General features: G+C 40.3%; 1 protein-coding gene across 1 annotated transcript in view; it reads left to right on the forward strand.

Annotated features, from left to right (window-relative positions):
* Nucleotides 1-3,075: 3,075 nt before the first annotated feature.
* The window catches only part of PECR (peroxisomal trans-2-enoyl-CoA reductase), a 54,165-nt gene continuing 44,443 nt past the window's right edge, over nt 3,076-12,797 (forward strand). Inside the window, exons 1-2 of the mRNA XM_058300162.2 lie at nt 3,076-3,197; nt 3,456-4,041. Coding sequence (XP_058156145.1) covers nt 3,918-4,041 — 124 coding nt within the window. The 5' untranslated portion in view covers nt 3,076-3,197; nt 3,456-3,917. The remainder of the gene's footprint in view (nt 3,198-3,455; nt 4,042-12,797) is intronic.

The raw sequence follows: 12,797 nt of genomic DNA on the forward strand, positions 1-12,797 counted from the left end.
TCCAGGTGGCTATTAGTACAGACTTGATCCAGTATCTTCTCCAAACCCATACTCAGCAGAACTTATGGACTTGGGAAGTGGAGGAACCAGGAAAAAAGCTTTGAAGCCTCTCTCCTTGTGTTTACTGAAAGGAAGCAGGCAACACAAATGGATGGTATATGGCTGGAACAATAAATGGCAATGATGCCAGACCTTAGCATCTGGGCACAAGAAGGAGTGGTGGTAGTAAATACAAGAGCTCAGGGCTCAACTGAAACGGACAGTTTCTGTTCCCAAATACTCTACCCACCAAATCTACTTTTTAGCCGATTGCTTTCCTAGAGAAATATCGGCCCATTTGATATGGGTTGTCTGAAATTTCACATGAGAGTTCCTAATTTCTCACTGTGGCAATCAGTCCAAATATAAGAAATTACCATGTGACAAAAAAGCAAAACGTGAACAGGCTGTCATTTTATCGTCTCTGACTTATAAAACTTCTAAATCAGGATACACCAATTCCATTGGGTAATAAATGACCAGGAGTTACTTTTTTGCACCATTTTTCAAATTGTCACATCTCCCTACCCCAGACAACCTGCACTAATGTCACTGGGAGGATGGTGTACCATCATTTTCAAGTTACTTTACTACTACCTTGTTCCAGCCCTGCTGTTCTTTCAAATCCTCTCTGATTTGTGTGTCTGTTCCCCAAAGAGTGAGATGGCACCTATCTAGGGTGGGCAGATTCTCCCAAATGCTTGTTGGTTTATCATCATTAGATGCATGAGGTCAACTAGGAAATAAGATGCTGATGATTTTACCACTGAATATTACCATTAGCTCCTTTCAGGAAAACAGTCTCACCATTATAAAGATGGAAAAGAATCTGGCTCAGACTGGTGTCAAGTGATTGGAATGCTACTGGAACAGCGTTCTAAAGTGCCTGGAATTGGCCTTGAGCCAGGTCAGGCTATAGCCTGTTCCTTCTTGGTCTTGTGAGTAGCACTTCTCGTCACTGCCTAACCTACCTGGTCCTGAAAGGCTCTCTTACTAAGACAGGAGAGCACTTGGTCTTCCTCTTTCCTGTGAGCAGAAAAAGATGAAACAGGGAACATCTGAATGTCTACAGAGGAAATTTTTCCTGGCAGTGATGGAAGTTGGTTATAAGGAACTTGAGCATCCCCTTATTGTGAGAGTTGTTAAGACCTGGTCTTTGCCTCCTGATATTTTGTTTGCTTATTGTCTTACCTCTCATGGCACACACATCTCCTCCCACTCTCCATTCCCACTTCCAAAATCCATAAATTCTACAAAGGCAGGGAAACTTGATTGTCTAGTTCACTGCACTGTATCTCTTATGCCTAGAACAGTACCTAGGCACATGGTGGGCATTCAACAAATGTTGGCTGAATATTGTGAGCTGGATAGGCGTTTATTCCTGTGAGTTGGCTCACGAGTGTTCATACTTTAAGGCATTCCTTCAGCATTGAGATTCTGGGAGTCTAAATGTTAAGAATTCCACAGGCCTGTCCATCTGAGCAAGCAGCTGCTTTGCCATGGATAGATAATGAAGTTATCAGGTAAATGGGATGGAGGAGGGGTGGGAAGATGGGTGAGTAGCAAGAGCATTTCAGAAGAAGGTGTTGCTACTGTGGTGTGAGTGAGAGGGAACGTGGAGGATCATCGCAGTGCCTTTCCCCTAGGGCAAAGGGAGCCGTGATGCAGAGGGCACAGAAGAGCAGTATTTGATTCAGCCCAAAGAGCATCAATGCAGCATGGCCTGGTTGCCCTGAGAAGAGAAGGCTCAACGAGGAGCCAGAGTTAAAATCTGGAAACAAAGAACCTCCAGGCATCAGAGCTATTGCTGTGCCCCAAGCCTTTTGGGATTAGCAGTCTTTGGAACCTTGAGTGAGAGCAGCAGAGGCAGAGGCAGAGAGAACTTCTCTCCTTATTTTTAACAAAAGGCATCTAGAAGAAACCCCACCTCTCTCTCCATCACAGGTTCCACCCAGATTGTAAAAAGAAGAGCTCTCTGACTGAGCATTGTAACCCTTCCTCCAACCATTTCCTTGGAGCTGAAGAATGGCTCTTTGTCATCCTTGCTGACATAACTGGCTCAAAGGCTCTAGCCACCTTGTCACTGGAAAACATCCTGTGCCCAGACCACCAGGGACCACACAGTTTGTAAACCCACATGTCCAGAACAAGTCATATACAATGTTAAATTATCTCTTTGATAAAGTTATCTTTCAAAAGAATTTGATGTGATCCCTCCTCCCCTCGAGAAAAAAAGCTTGGAATTTTCTGAAATATGATACCCTCCAGAAATGAGTCATTATTTATTTTCCTGTTTAAAAAAAAAAAGTTTTGATGTTGGGATCAAAGCACCAGAAATGACATTTTTTCCCTGCAAAAATCCTTTGCACTTTCCTATTTAAATTTACATTTTTTAAAGGAGGTGATGGTGGTGAATTTTTACCATTTGATCCTGACTAAATAACTCATTCAGGTATTCCAGGTAACTGATTCCTTGCTACGTCTACTTACTTGCCATATGGGAAGTAGAAACCATTTGTTTCCTTCTTTGATGAATGTAAACTGTAACCTGTCCACAACAAGGATAGAGGGGGAAAGGTTTCTATAAAGGGGTTGGGGAGGGGCAAGGGGTGGACAAAGAGGAAGTGTAGCTGGTGAACAAAAACTGCAGCCTTGTACCTGCAAGGCTGGGGGGACCCAGTGGAGGAAGTGATGTCTGATTCCACATTTATCAACCGATTTCCAAGTTGCTTTGTAACTCCTTGGTGGTAGGCACAACAAAAAAAATTATGACATTTGTTCGTTTCGTTGGTTGAAAAAAAAATTATTTTAATATCCGGCAGGGAAAAATACAGCACTGTTTAACAAAAGACTTGTAAATAGCATCGCGCACCGGTTGTTAATACCGACGCTCCTAACACATCCCCTAAACCCGCCAAGTTTTTTAGCCAAGTCTCAAGGGCCAGTCCAGGTGCAATCTCACTCTGTTATTGGGCATCAAAACACGGCTGAGAAATGTTCCCATCCTCAGCAGGCTGGCTTTCCTGCACAAGGAATGCCCTAGAGGACAGCATCTCAAGCACACAGCTACAAATGCGTTCATGCAGGAAGCAGACAATTTTCAAGGAAAGATCCTCTTTTGGACTCAAAATGCTATGAAGCCAGGCTGAAGAAATCTGGTAAAGGCTGCTGCTTCCCTTCGTTCTTGGGTGGGGAGAGGTGAACAAGGTGGAGGTGGGCTTGAGTTTATTTTTTATTTTATGTTTTGAGTTTATTTTTAAAATCGTTTAGTATCTTGGCTCTGTGGGTAACTGCAATCTTACCCCATCCCCCGCCCCCACCCCGCCCCTCCCGGCTCACTCTGGCTGGATGAAAGGGTCTGGAAGCCTCATTTCTTCTCCCTCGCCTAAACCTCCTCTTCTTCCCCTCCCACCCAGCTACAAGCCGCAGCGAGCAGCAGGACCACCCGACATTCGCCGCGGCATGCGCAGCGAGGCCCCGGAGCTGCAGCCTCTCCTGGATGCCCTGAGAATTTAATTTTAATTAACGGTGAGAGCTACAACCATGAGGATTGAATTTTTAAAAGAAAACACACGCCCCTTTTTAAATGCATTTCCCCCACCAAAGGGATAGGGAAAATTAAATAAATAAAAAAGAACGAGGAGTCTCACCCACGCGTGCCCTTGGACCGAAGCCGGCCGAGCGTGAGGACCATCAAGCTGCAGCTGCTCGGGAGCGCGCCTGCCCTCCGAGGAGGCGGGGCTTTGGCCTCCGCGGATGGGCGGGGCCTCGCCGGCCACGTGGGCCCTTTGCCCCACCTTTCTCTTGAGACCTACTGAAAATCCCGAGTCGGGCGGGCGGAGTCTGCTTCTCCTGGCACCGTCAGGCTGTCCGCAAGCATGAACGTCTTGATCAACCGCAAGAGCTGCCTGGCGCCCAACTTGCTGCGCAACAAAGTGGCCATCGTCACCGGCGGGGGCTCGGGCATTGGAAAGACCATAGCGAGCGAGCTCCTGTCTTTGGGTGCGTGAGCAGGGCCCGGAGCGAGTGGAGCGAGAGCGAGCAGGATCGGGGCTGGGTACCCGACGGGGCAGACACGTGCTGGGATACCCTGGAGTCGGGATTCCGGGGACACTAGGCGAGCCTGCGAGCGAGTCGAGTTGTAACGGAAAGGGGAAGGAGATGGGAGGCGGGGGGAGGAGTGGAGAAGAACTGGATGAACCATTAGGTAAAAACGGGATAGTAGTCAGCAGTACATTAACTGGAGTAAACTTCTAATTAGATTATCCGTATGAATGATCCTGTTTATATTTTCACCATCTCTCTTTATTTGAGGCCTTGTACAAGGTCTGGCACTAATCACATTAATATTCCTGAGATTTTTTATTTTATTGAATAAGGCTTACTTTCTTAATATGGATTTAGGCGGAATTGTAAGTGTCAATATAATCTTTGCCCTGTTCAGCCTGCACCCTGCTGTAGGAACTAGAGCGAAAAAAAATGCCGCCTGGAAGGCAGGAAGGTCAGAAAAAGAAGGGGGTTGGAGAAAGCCAGGGACTGAACCAGGCACATTTAGTTTTCCTTTTTATATCATTCAGATTAGCCAGTTCTTCTAATTTGGGAAGGCCTGACTGAGGGTGTGAGCAGACATAGGAGTGTGTATTTCAATTCTGTTTCCTGCTGGGAGTAGAAGGTCCCTCCCGGACAGGAGTAGAGGAATAAGGGTTCTCTTAACAGTAAATAGTATACTTTGTTGAAAATTAGGCATACGTTTCAATCAATTGAATAAAGTTAGGTACATCTTTTAAGGAACTCCCAGTGAATCCTTTTCAGTCTTTGTTTTGGGAAGCTCTAAAGATTGCCCATCAGAATTTCTAAAAAGTTGCCTCCATTTGTAATTCACTAAATTAGAACGTAAACTTGAAAAGTAGTTTTTTATTTTTATTTTCTAAAGATTTTTTATTTCTCTCCCTGCCCTGTAGTCTGCTCTGTGTTCATTCGCTGTGTGTTTTTCTGTGTCTACTTGGATTCTATCAGTGACACTGGGAATTTGTGTCTTTTTATTGTTGTGTAAGCTCTCTCTGTGTGTGGTGCCACTCCTGGGCAGGCTGTGCTTTTTTTCTCAGGGACCGGCTCTCCTTACAGGGTGTACTCCTTGCACGTGGGTCTCCCCTTTGTGGGGAACACCCCTGCATGGCATGGCACACATTAGCACTGCGCATGGGCCAGCTCACCACACTGGTCAGGAGGCCTGGATTTTAACCCTGGACCTCCCATGTGGTAGGCAGATGCTTTATCAGTTGAGCCAAATCTGCTTCCCAAAAATTAGTTTTTAAAAAGTGCCTTATTTTCATATGCAGGAGTTAGCTCATTCTACACAGCTAAAATAGTTGTGGTCAAATGGAATGGCATTTTGCTCTTTGATGTTATAAGTGTCATTTATTTCATATGTGTATATTAAGTGCTATTGTATGCCAGTGTAACAGAGCAATGGTACCCCCAGAGGAGGGGTTCTTAACAAGGGGTCGGTGAGCTTGAACTGAAATTCAAAAAAAACATTATTCTTGTGGGGACGTGTTGGTGCAGGAGTGATATATTTATTAAATAATATACAGTATAGTGTGGACTTAGTAAGGGGCTGGTTATTTTCACCTGACTGGCAAACGGATCTGTGGAACAAAAAGGTTAAGAACCCCTGCTCCAGAGGATGACAGTGAACAGGGGAGACAAAGTAAACAGGTAATTATAATACAGTCCATCTTAAATGCTGTATTAGGGTGAGAACGTGTGGAAGAAGCAGCTAGCCTGGGCTTGGTGGCAGAGAGGGAGGAGGGTTAGCAAGGGGTTCCAGGAGGTGGTAAGGCTCCTTCTCTGCTTTGAGGCTGCCATGGCAAATATTTCTGCCTTTCTTATTTTCACACAAAAGAAGGAAGCATTCTCTTTAGAACGAGCTAAGAAGGAGGCAATCCTGAGCAGTAAGTTTCAGGAATACTTACTTAGGTAGCATATTCCAGTATATTGTGGCTTCGTATTTTTACCAAAGGCAAACTATAATATTATATGCTTTTGGCAGTCCAGGAACAGGTAATTTCGGCAAACATCTGCCCTTCTTGTAATCCATCTGTTTTGTTTGTCTTTAGATTTGAATGAGCAATTTGATGAGTTTTGATGTATGTATACACCTGTGAAACTTTCACCACAATCAAGATAATTTACAAATGTTTACAAATTTACACACATTTACAAGATAATTTACAAATGTTTCCTTGTGCTCCTTTGTATCACTTATAATTGTTCTTTCCCATCCCTGGGCCCCTGTCCCCCTCCCTCGTTTCTAACCAACCACCTCTCTGCTTTTTGTAAACAATGAATTAATTTCGCTTTTCTCGATTTTTATGTAATTAGAGTCATGCAGCATGTACTCTGTTACATGTGCTTGCTTTATGGCCATTTTCACTTAGTGTATTTATTTTGAGATTCAGTCCACGTTGTTGGGTATATTAGTAATTCCATCTTTAATACTGAATGCTCTTCCATTGTGTGGCTATACCTGTTTGTTTATCCATTCAGCTATTTTTTTTTAATTTCTCTCCCCTTCTCTGCCCCTTCCCCCCAATTGTCTGCTCTCTGTGTCCATTCACTGTGTATTCTTCTGTTTCTGCTTGTACTGCGGCACCTGAAATTTGTGTCTCTTTTTTGCTGCGTCATCTTGCTGCATCAGCTCTCTGTGTGTGCAGCGCCATTCCTGGGCAGGCTGCACTTTTTTTGTGCTGGGCGGCTCTCCTTACAGAGCGCACTCCTTGCACATGGGCTCCCCACAGCCCTGCGTGGCATGGCACTCCTTGCCGCATCAGCACTGCAGTGGGCCAGCTCACCACACGGGTCAGGAGGCCCTGGGTTTGAACCTTGGACCTCCCATGAGGTAGGCAGACGCCCTATTCGTTGGGCCAAATCCGCTTCCCTTTTTGCATTTTTTGACTGTTACAAAAGAAAGCTGCTATTAACATTGTAGACAAGTCTTTATGGACATATGCTTTTATTACTCTTGGATAAATACCTAGGAGTGGAATGTCTGAAATCATCCTCTTTATTGCTGGTCATACTCTTTGCTCTGAAATCTTTGTCTGAGTTTAATGTAACCACTCCAGCTTTCTTTTGATTAGTGTTAGCATGTTATGTCTTTTTCATCCTTTCACTTTTGACCCATTCGTGTCTTTATATTTACATTCATTTCTTGTAGGCAGTATATAGTTGAATCTTGCTTTTTCATCCAATCTAATAATCTCTACCTTGCGGTGTTAAGACAAGTTACATTTAATGTGATTTTGAATGTAGTTTGCTTAAATCTACCTTGTTGCTATTTCTATTCTGTTTGTCCCATCTGTTCTTTGTTCCCTTTTTCCTTCTATTCTATCTTCTTTTAGATTATTTAAGTTATATAAAAATATGATTCCAATTCATCTTCTTTATTGCCTTATTACCTATAACTGTATTATTTTAGTGTTTCTGGTATATGTACTAGTCATATCACAGACTACTAATATTATATCACTTCATATAGAACAAAAGAATCATGTAATAGTTTGCAGATAGTCCTTTGTTTTCGTAGTATTGTGGAAGTATAGAAATGACCATGTATGCTGAAACCAGGCAAAGAGAACTCAGTCTGTGGGGAAATCTATGATTGTTTCATGGTTTTCAAAAAATTTGACAAAACATTAAAAATTCTTTTATTGTCAGTTATAAGTGTATAGGGAAAGAAAAAAATAATAAATGTAATATATGTTTAGTACACTGTGTTTTAAAATGTTAGAAACATTAAAAAAGTAAAGTGTTTTATTTTTTTTCTTTATTTTTAAAGAATCTTTAGATTACATAAATGTTACATATAGGGGATTCCCATATAACTCATCCCCTCCCTCTCCCATACTTTCCCCCATTAACAACATCTTTCATTAGTGTGGTACATTTGTTACAATTAATGAACACATATTGAAGCATTGCTACTAACCATGGTCTACAGTTTACATATGGTTTACCCTTTGCACTTTACAGTTTCTATAGGCTTTGACAAAATGTATAATGGTCTGTATCCATCATTGCAATATGATGCAGAACAAGTCCAGTGTCCCAAAATGCCCCTTGTTAAACTTATTCTTCCCTATCCCTCCCTCAGAACCTCTGGTGAGCACTGTCCTTTATATCAATGTTACAAGTTCTTCCATTCCTAGAATAATATTAAGTCTACTTTAGTCCATAGTTGCATTCCCCTCTTATGATTGTTCATTCCTCAATCTTGAGGCTTTAGGGATGGTGATGCCCAGTCTGCTTCTGACTGAGAGGGGGCTTAGATCCCATGGGATAGTTGGATGGAACTGTCTTGCTTGCAGTTGTAGATATTCTCTGTTTTGGGGGATGGGTGTTGTCCATCATCATCCTTTTGTTGGTTGTCCTGGTGAATCTGATGAACTGATGAGCAAATGTTGGCTGCACTCCTCTGAGATTCAGGGCTCAACTCATATATGAACAGCTGTAAGATTTAAGTTTCTGGGACATATATTTAATGAGTATATATTTCATGTTCAAATAAAAGGGACAGAAGAACCATGTGTTGTCAGAGTGACGGACCCGAAGGGTATCGGGAATGAAAGACAAAGAGAGATTGGGATAAGGGGTTCTGAGAGCATTGATTTCTCAAGCTCATCAGACAAGTTTATTAATCTCAGGGGCTTCTTTATATACCCCAAGCAATTGTGAGAACCAGCAACTATTCTAGCTAACTATTCCCATTACCTCATTCTAAATAACACAGCGCACAGTGGATAAGATAGTTATTTACTAAAACTCATTATGTTCTATTATATTATTGAAACAAATATACTCATTAATCTTGTTGCCCAGGTTACTTGAGCTATCAAGTCTGGGTTCTGCTGGAATGTTATGTTTCCCAGAGAGATTAGCCACCTGCACGTACATCTCCAGGGACAGCATGACCCAGTGGTCAGAAAGTAACTTGCTTCCATGGAAACAACATGCCTTTGTTTCCTATATATCCCCCTTTTTGTTTTAGTCAGGGTGACTGTGCCTGTCTTAGGTTGCCCTCCTCTGAGTGTCTTACCCGTCATTGACTACCAGCCAAGCGCTCTGACCATGGGGAATTATATCAAGGTTTTAGCAAGTACCAAATTATTAGCTTGTCCCATTGCGTCGACATGGTGCAGTCTTTGGCATATTTCTCGTCCCAGACAAGCAACCACAATAAGCAACAAGATTAATACACAAAGTCCTATTCCTAATGCTGATAAAAAATGCTGAGACTTCCACCAATCTACTGGATTAAATTTATTAATATGAGAAGTTAAATTATTAAAGATATCCTTATCTTTAGCTACATAAATCTGATTATGAGACATTTCTAATATCTTTTTCTGTAATTCTTCTATTTCTAATGACATATTACCTTTATGGCTTATTAAATGATTTTTAATCTTTTCCTAATCAAATATAGAATTATTATAAGCAAGTGGAGTAATACAAAAGTTACTTTCATTCCAATCACATTTCAATCCCCTTAAGTTTAAATTATACAATTGATCTCCAATATGCAAAACAGCTGATTCTAAATTTTTAACTCTACTGTTTAATTCTCCATCAATATATTCTTGACTATGCCATAAGTCACTAGCATTCTTATGCCATTCATGCACGTATTGTTGAGTCTGCACCGTCTCATGCAAGGCCATGATAGCTATAGTGGCAGCTGCAATGACACCAATCAGTCCTAAGATACCAGCTATTATCAGTCCCACAAATTGCTTCAAGCACTTCAGGATTTCTCGAGCCATATGGAACAGCAGTTGACTCTCAGGTGACGATTCCCAAATTCGGTTCAGTCGCACTGGGATCCACACTCCCCGCCGCCTTCAAGCCATTGTAATGAAATCTCCATTCTGTAATATGTTCTCAGACAGATAAGTATGCAAGGCCCTACTTTTATAAAATAGAGCATTCTTGGTTATAGTTAATTTTCCAACCACAAACACATAAGGATCTCTTACACATGACTGAAGATGATGAATTTGATTTAAATGCAGATATTGACCATTCTTATTATTATTCACAATCCATTCTATAGTAGGAGCTATTCCTAGAAAACTTTCCACAGATTCTTCTGCTTGTGTATAGATGTAATATTACACCACGGAGAAGGGATCCATTTCCCTTTCTGTTTCCAAACACTATTATTTTTAGTAAAAATTATTTTTTGTTGTCCTTTACTATTTAGACCATGCCAAATAAATCTGTCATTATATTCAATGGAACTCCCCATAGGAGCACTTTCCCACACTATTCCATAGGAATCATTAAAAACAATAGATCCTCTTCCCATATGGCACTCTTGCCATCCTTCTTTATCCCTACTTTCTTTTTGTGGACAATCATAAGAAGGATTTTCGGTCATAATTAAATTGTAAGAGGGAAATAAAGTCACAATAACCTGAGTATATTATTTTTAAAGATAATTATGGCCCAATTTTTAACATACATACAGGAAGGATGGTTACCAATGCATAAGGGTCGATAATCAAATAGTAATATGAGATTATAGATTCTTTGTCCTTCCTCATAGGGTTTAATTGACAATCAATCATCAATTGGTCCAGGAAATATATGGGTTTTATTCAGATATATATGAAAGAATGGATCTTTCCAGGTTAACACTTTAAGTAATGGGGGGTTAGGTATATAGGCCCAATAAGTGTAATTACCGGCAGCTTCTTCATTACTTACAATCACCATCATCAGAAGTTGCAGGAGACCCCATCTCTTCGGTCCGGGGTTTAATCCTCTTCGCAGGTAACCAAATTTGTTCTCCATTTTCTGAAATGAGAAGAGCATAGCCTCCCCCCCCATACTTTAATCCTGCCCTTTTTCCATTCATTACTTACAATATCTTTCCAGAATATTGGTTGGTCTTTATTTCTAATGTCCACTTAGATGTTTGACATTTTCCAAAGTGACATTCCACAGGTGTCAATGAATTATAAACATTAAGAAAATTTAAAGTAAATAAAGCTTTTGCCAATTGATCTTTTGGTGTTATAATATCATCATCTCCCCCTTTTTGTTTTAAAAGCATAATTTTTAGAGTATGATGGCTGCGTTCAACTATGGCTTGAGCTGTAGGATTATAAGGAATACCAGAAACATGTTTTATAGCATATGTAGAACAAAAAGAAGTAAAAGACTTACTATGTAAGAAGGACCATTATCAGTTTTAATTTTCAAGGGGCGTCCCATCACAGCAAAAGCAGACCATAAATGAGAGTGAACATGATGAAAACATTCACCACTTTGTGCAGTAGCCCACAAAAAATGAGAGTAAGTATCAATGCAAACATGGACATATTGTAATTTACCAAATGATGGTATATGAGTAACATCCATCTGCCACAGTTGATTAGGAGTCAGGCCTCTGGGATTAGTTTCAGCCTGAATAGGCACCGCTGTTAGTGGTCCACAAGTAGGACAAGTGCAAATAATTTCTTGCGCCTTAGTCTTGTTAACTTTTGATATTTATTTCGCAGGCCTTTAGCATTAATATGAGTTAAAACATGGTAATCATGAGCACTTTTTGTAAACACCCTGCTAATAAATCAGCTCGAGCATTATTTGCTGTCATAGGACGAGGCAAAGAGGTATGAAAGCGTATATGAGTAATGTAAATAGGATGCTGTCTTAACCTGATGAGATGTTGCAAGTCAGCGAAAAGTTGAGATAACTCATTAGTAGCAAAGATACGAGCTGTTTCAATATGCTTGACAGTAAGACATACATATTCAGAGTCAGAGACAATGTTCAAGAGTTTTTGAAACATTTGTAAAACCTTAATGACTGCTGAAAGCTCTGTGCATTGATGGTTGGGCTATGCACATAGCCCTGAAAAGCACTGCAAAAGTCTACTGTTGGTTTTTTACAGATAGAGGAATGCAGCTGGCTTGATTTGTCTAAGAAGACACTAAAGAAAGTCTTAGCAAGTTTTAAAACAAAGTGATAGCAATACAGCTGGACATTAACTTCTTGCAATAAACTAGCAGTGTCTGGGATAGCTGCATACTACAGTGTTGTTACTTTAATCTATGATAAGAGGTTGTTTCTGTGACACACACTCTTTTATAATAATTAAAACCATAATTAACCATATTGTACTTTTCTTTAATATTATGCTGAAATATATTGGTAACTTTATATACTCTTAAGCACTCATAGGAACATTTTACTCATACAACTTTAATTAACAGAGGGTTAAAGGAAAGGAAAAACGTGTTCATTTTATAACACTTTTAAACACCTTCTATTCGACTTATAACATGTTAAATAAACTTAACTAATTTATCTTTTAAGGTAAAATAACAAATCGCTTATAATAAGTTTGGAATAAAAGGCTACTTTTCAGGATTTAGTTTTGAGAAAGCAGGTTTGAATGTTATGTTCTTTTAATAAAGATAAAACTTCCTTTTTTGAACACTGTGGAAATGATAAGGTTAAAGCACAAGAAGCTATTTTGATAAAACAGACTTTCTTTGTATACTGATTATTCAGGACAAAAACCTCTACTAAAACAGACTAACGACTTAAGAGGCTTTGAGAAAGAACAAAATTTTAAGTTTGCATTAGTATACTACTTGATATTAAACCTTTTAAAATTTTATAGATAGATCCATTAAATCTTATTTAAATTTAATCATAAAAATTTCTTTTCCACGAACCTTCTACAC

The sequence above is a fragment of the Dasypus novemcinctus genome, chromosome 7 (genome assembly GCF_030445035.2).
Source record: "Dasypus novemcinctus isolate mDasNov1 chromosome 7, mDasNov1.1.hap2, whole genome shotgun sequence".
Taxonomy (NCBI): Eukaryota; Metazoa; Chordata; class Mammalia; order Cingulata; family Dasypodidae; genus Dasypus; species Dasypus novemcinctus.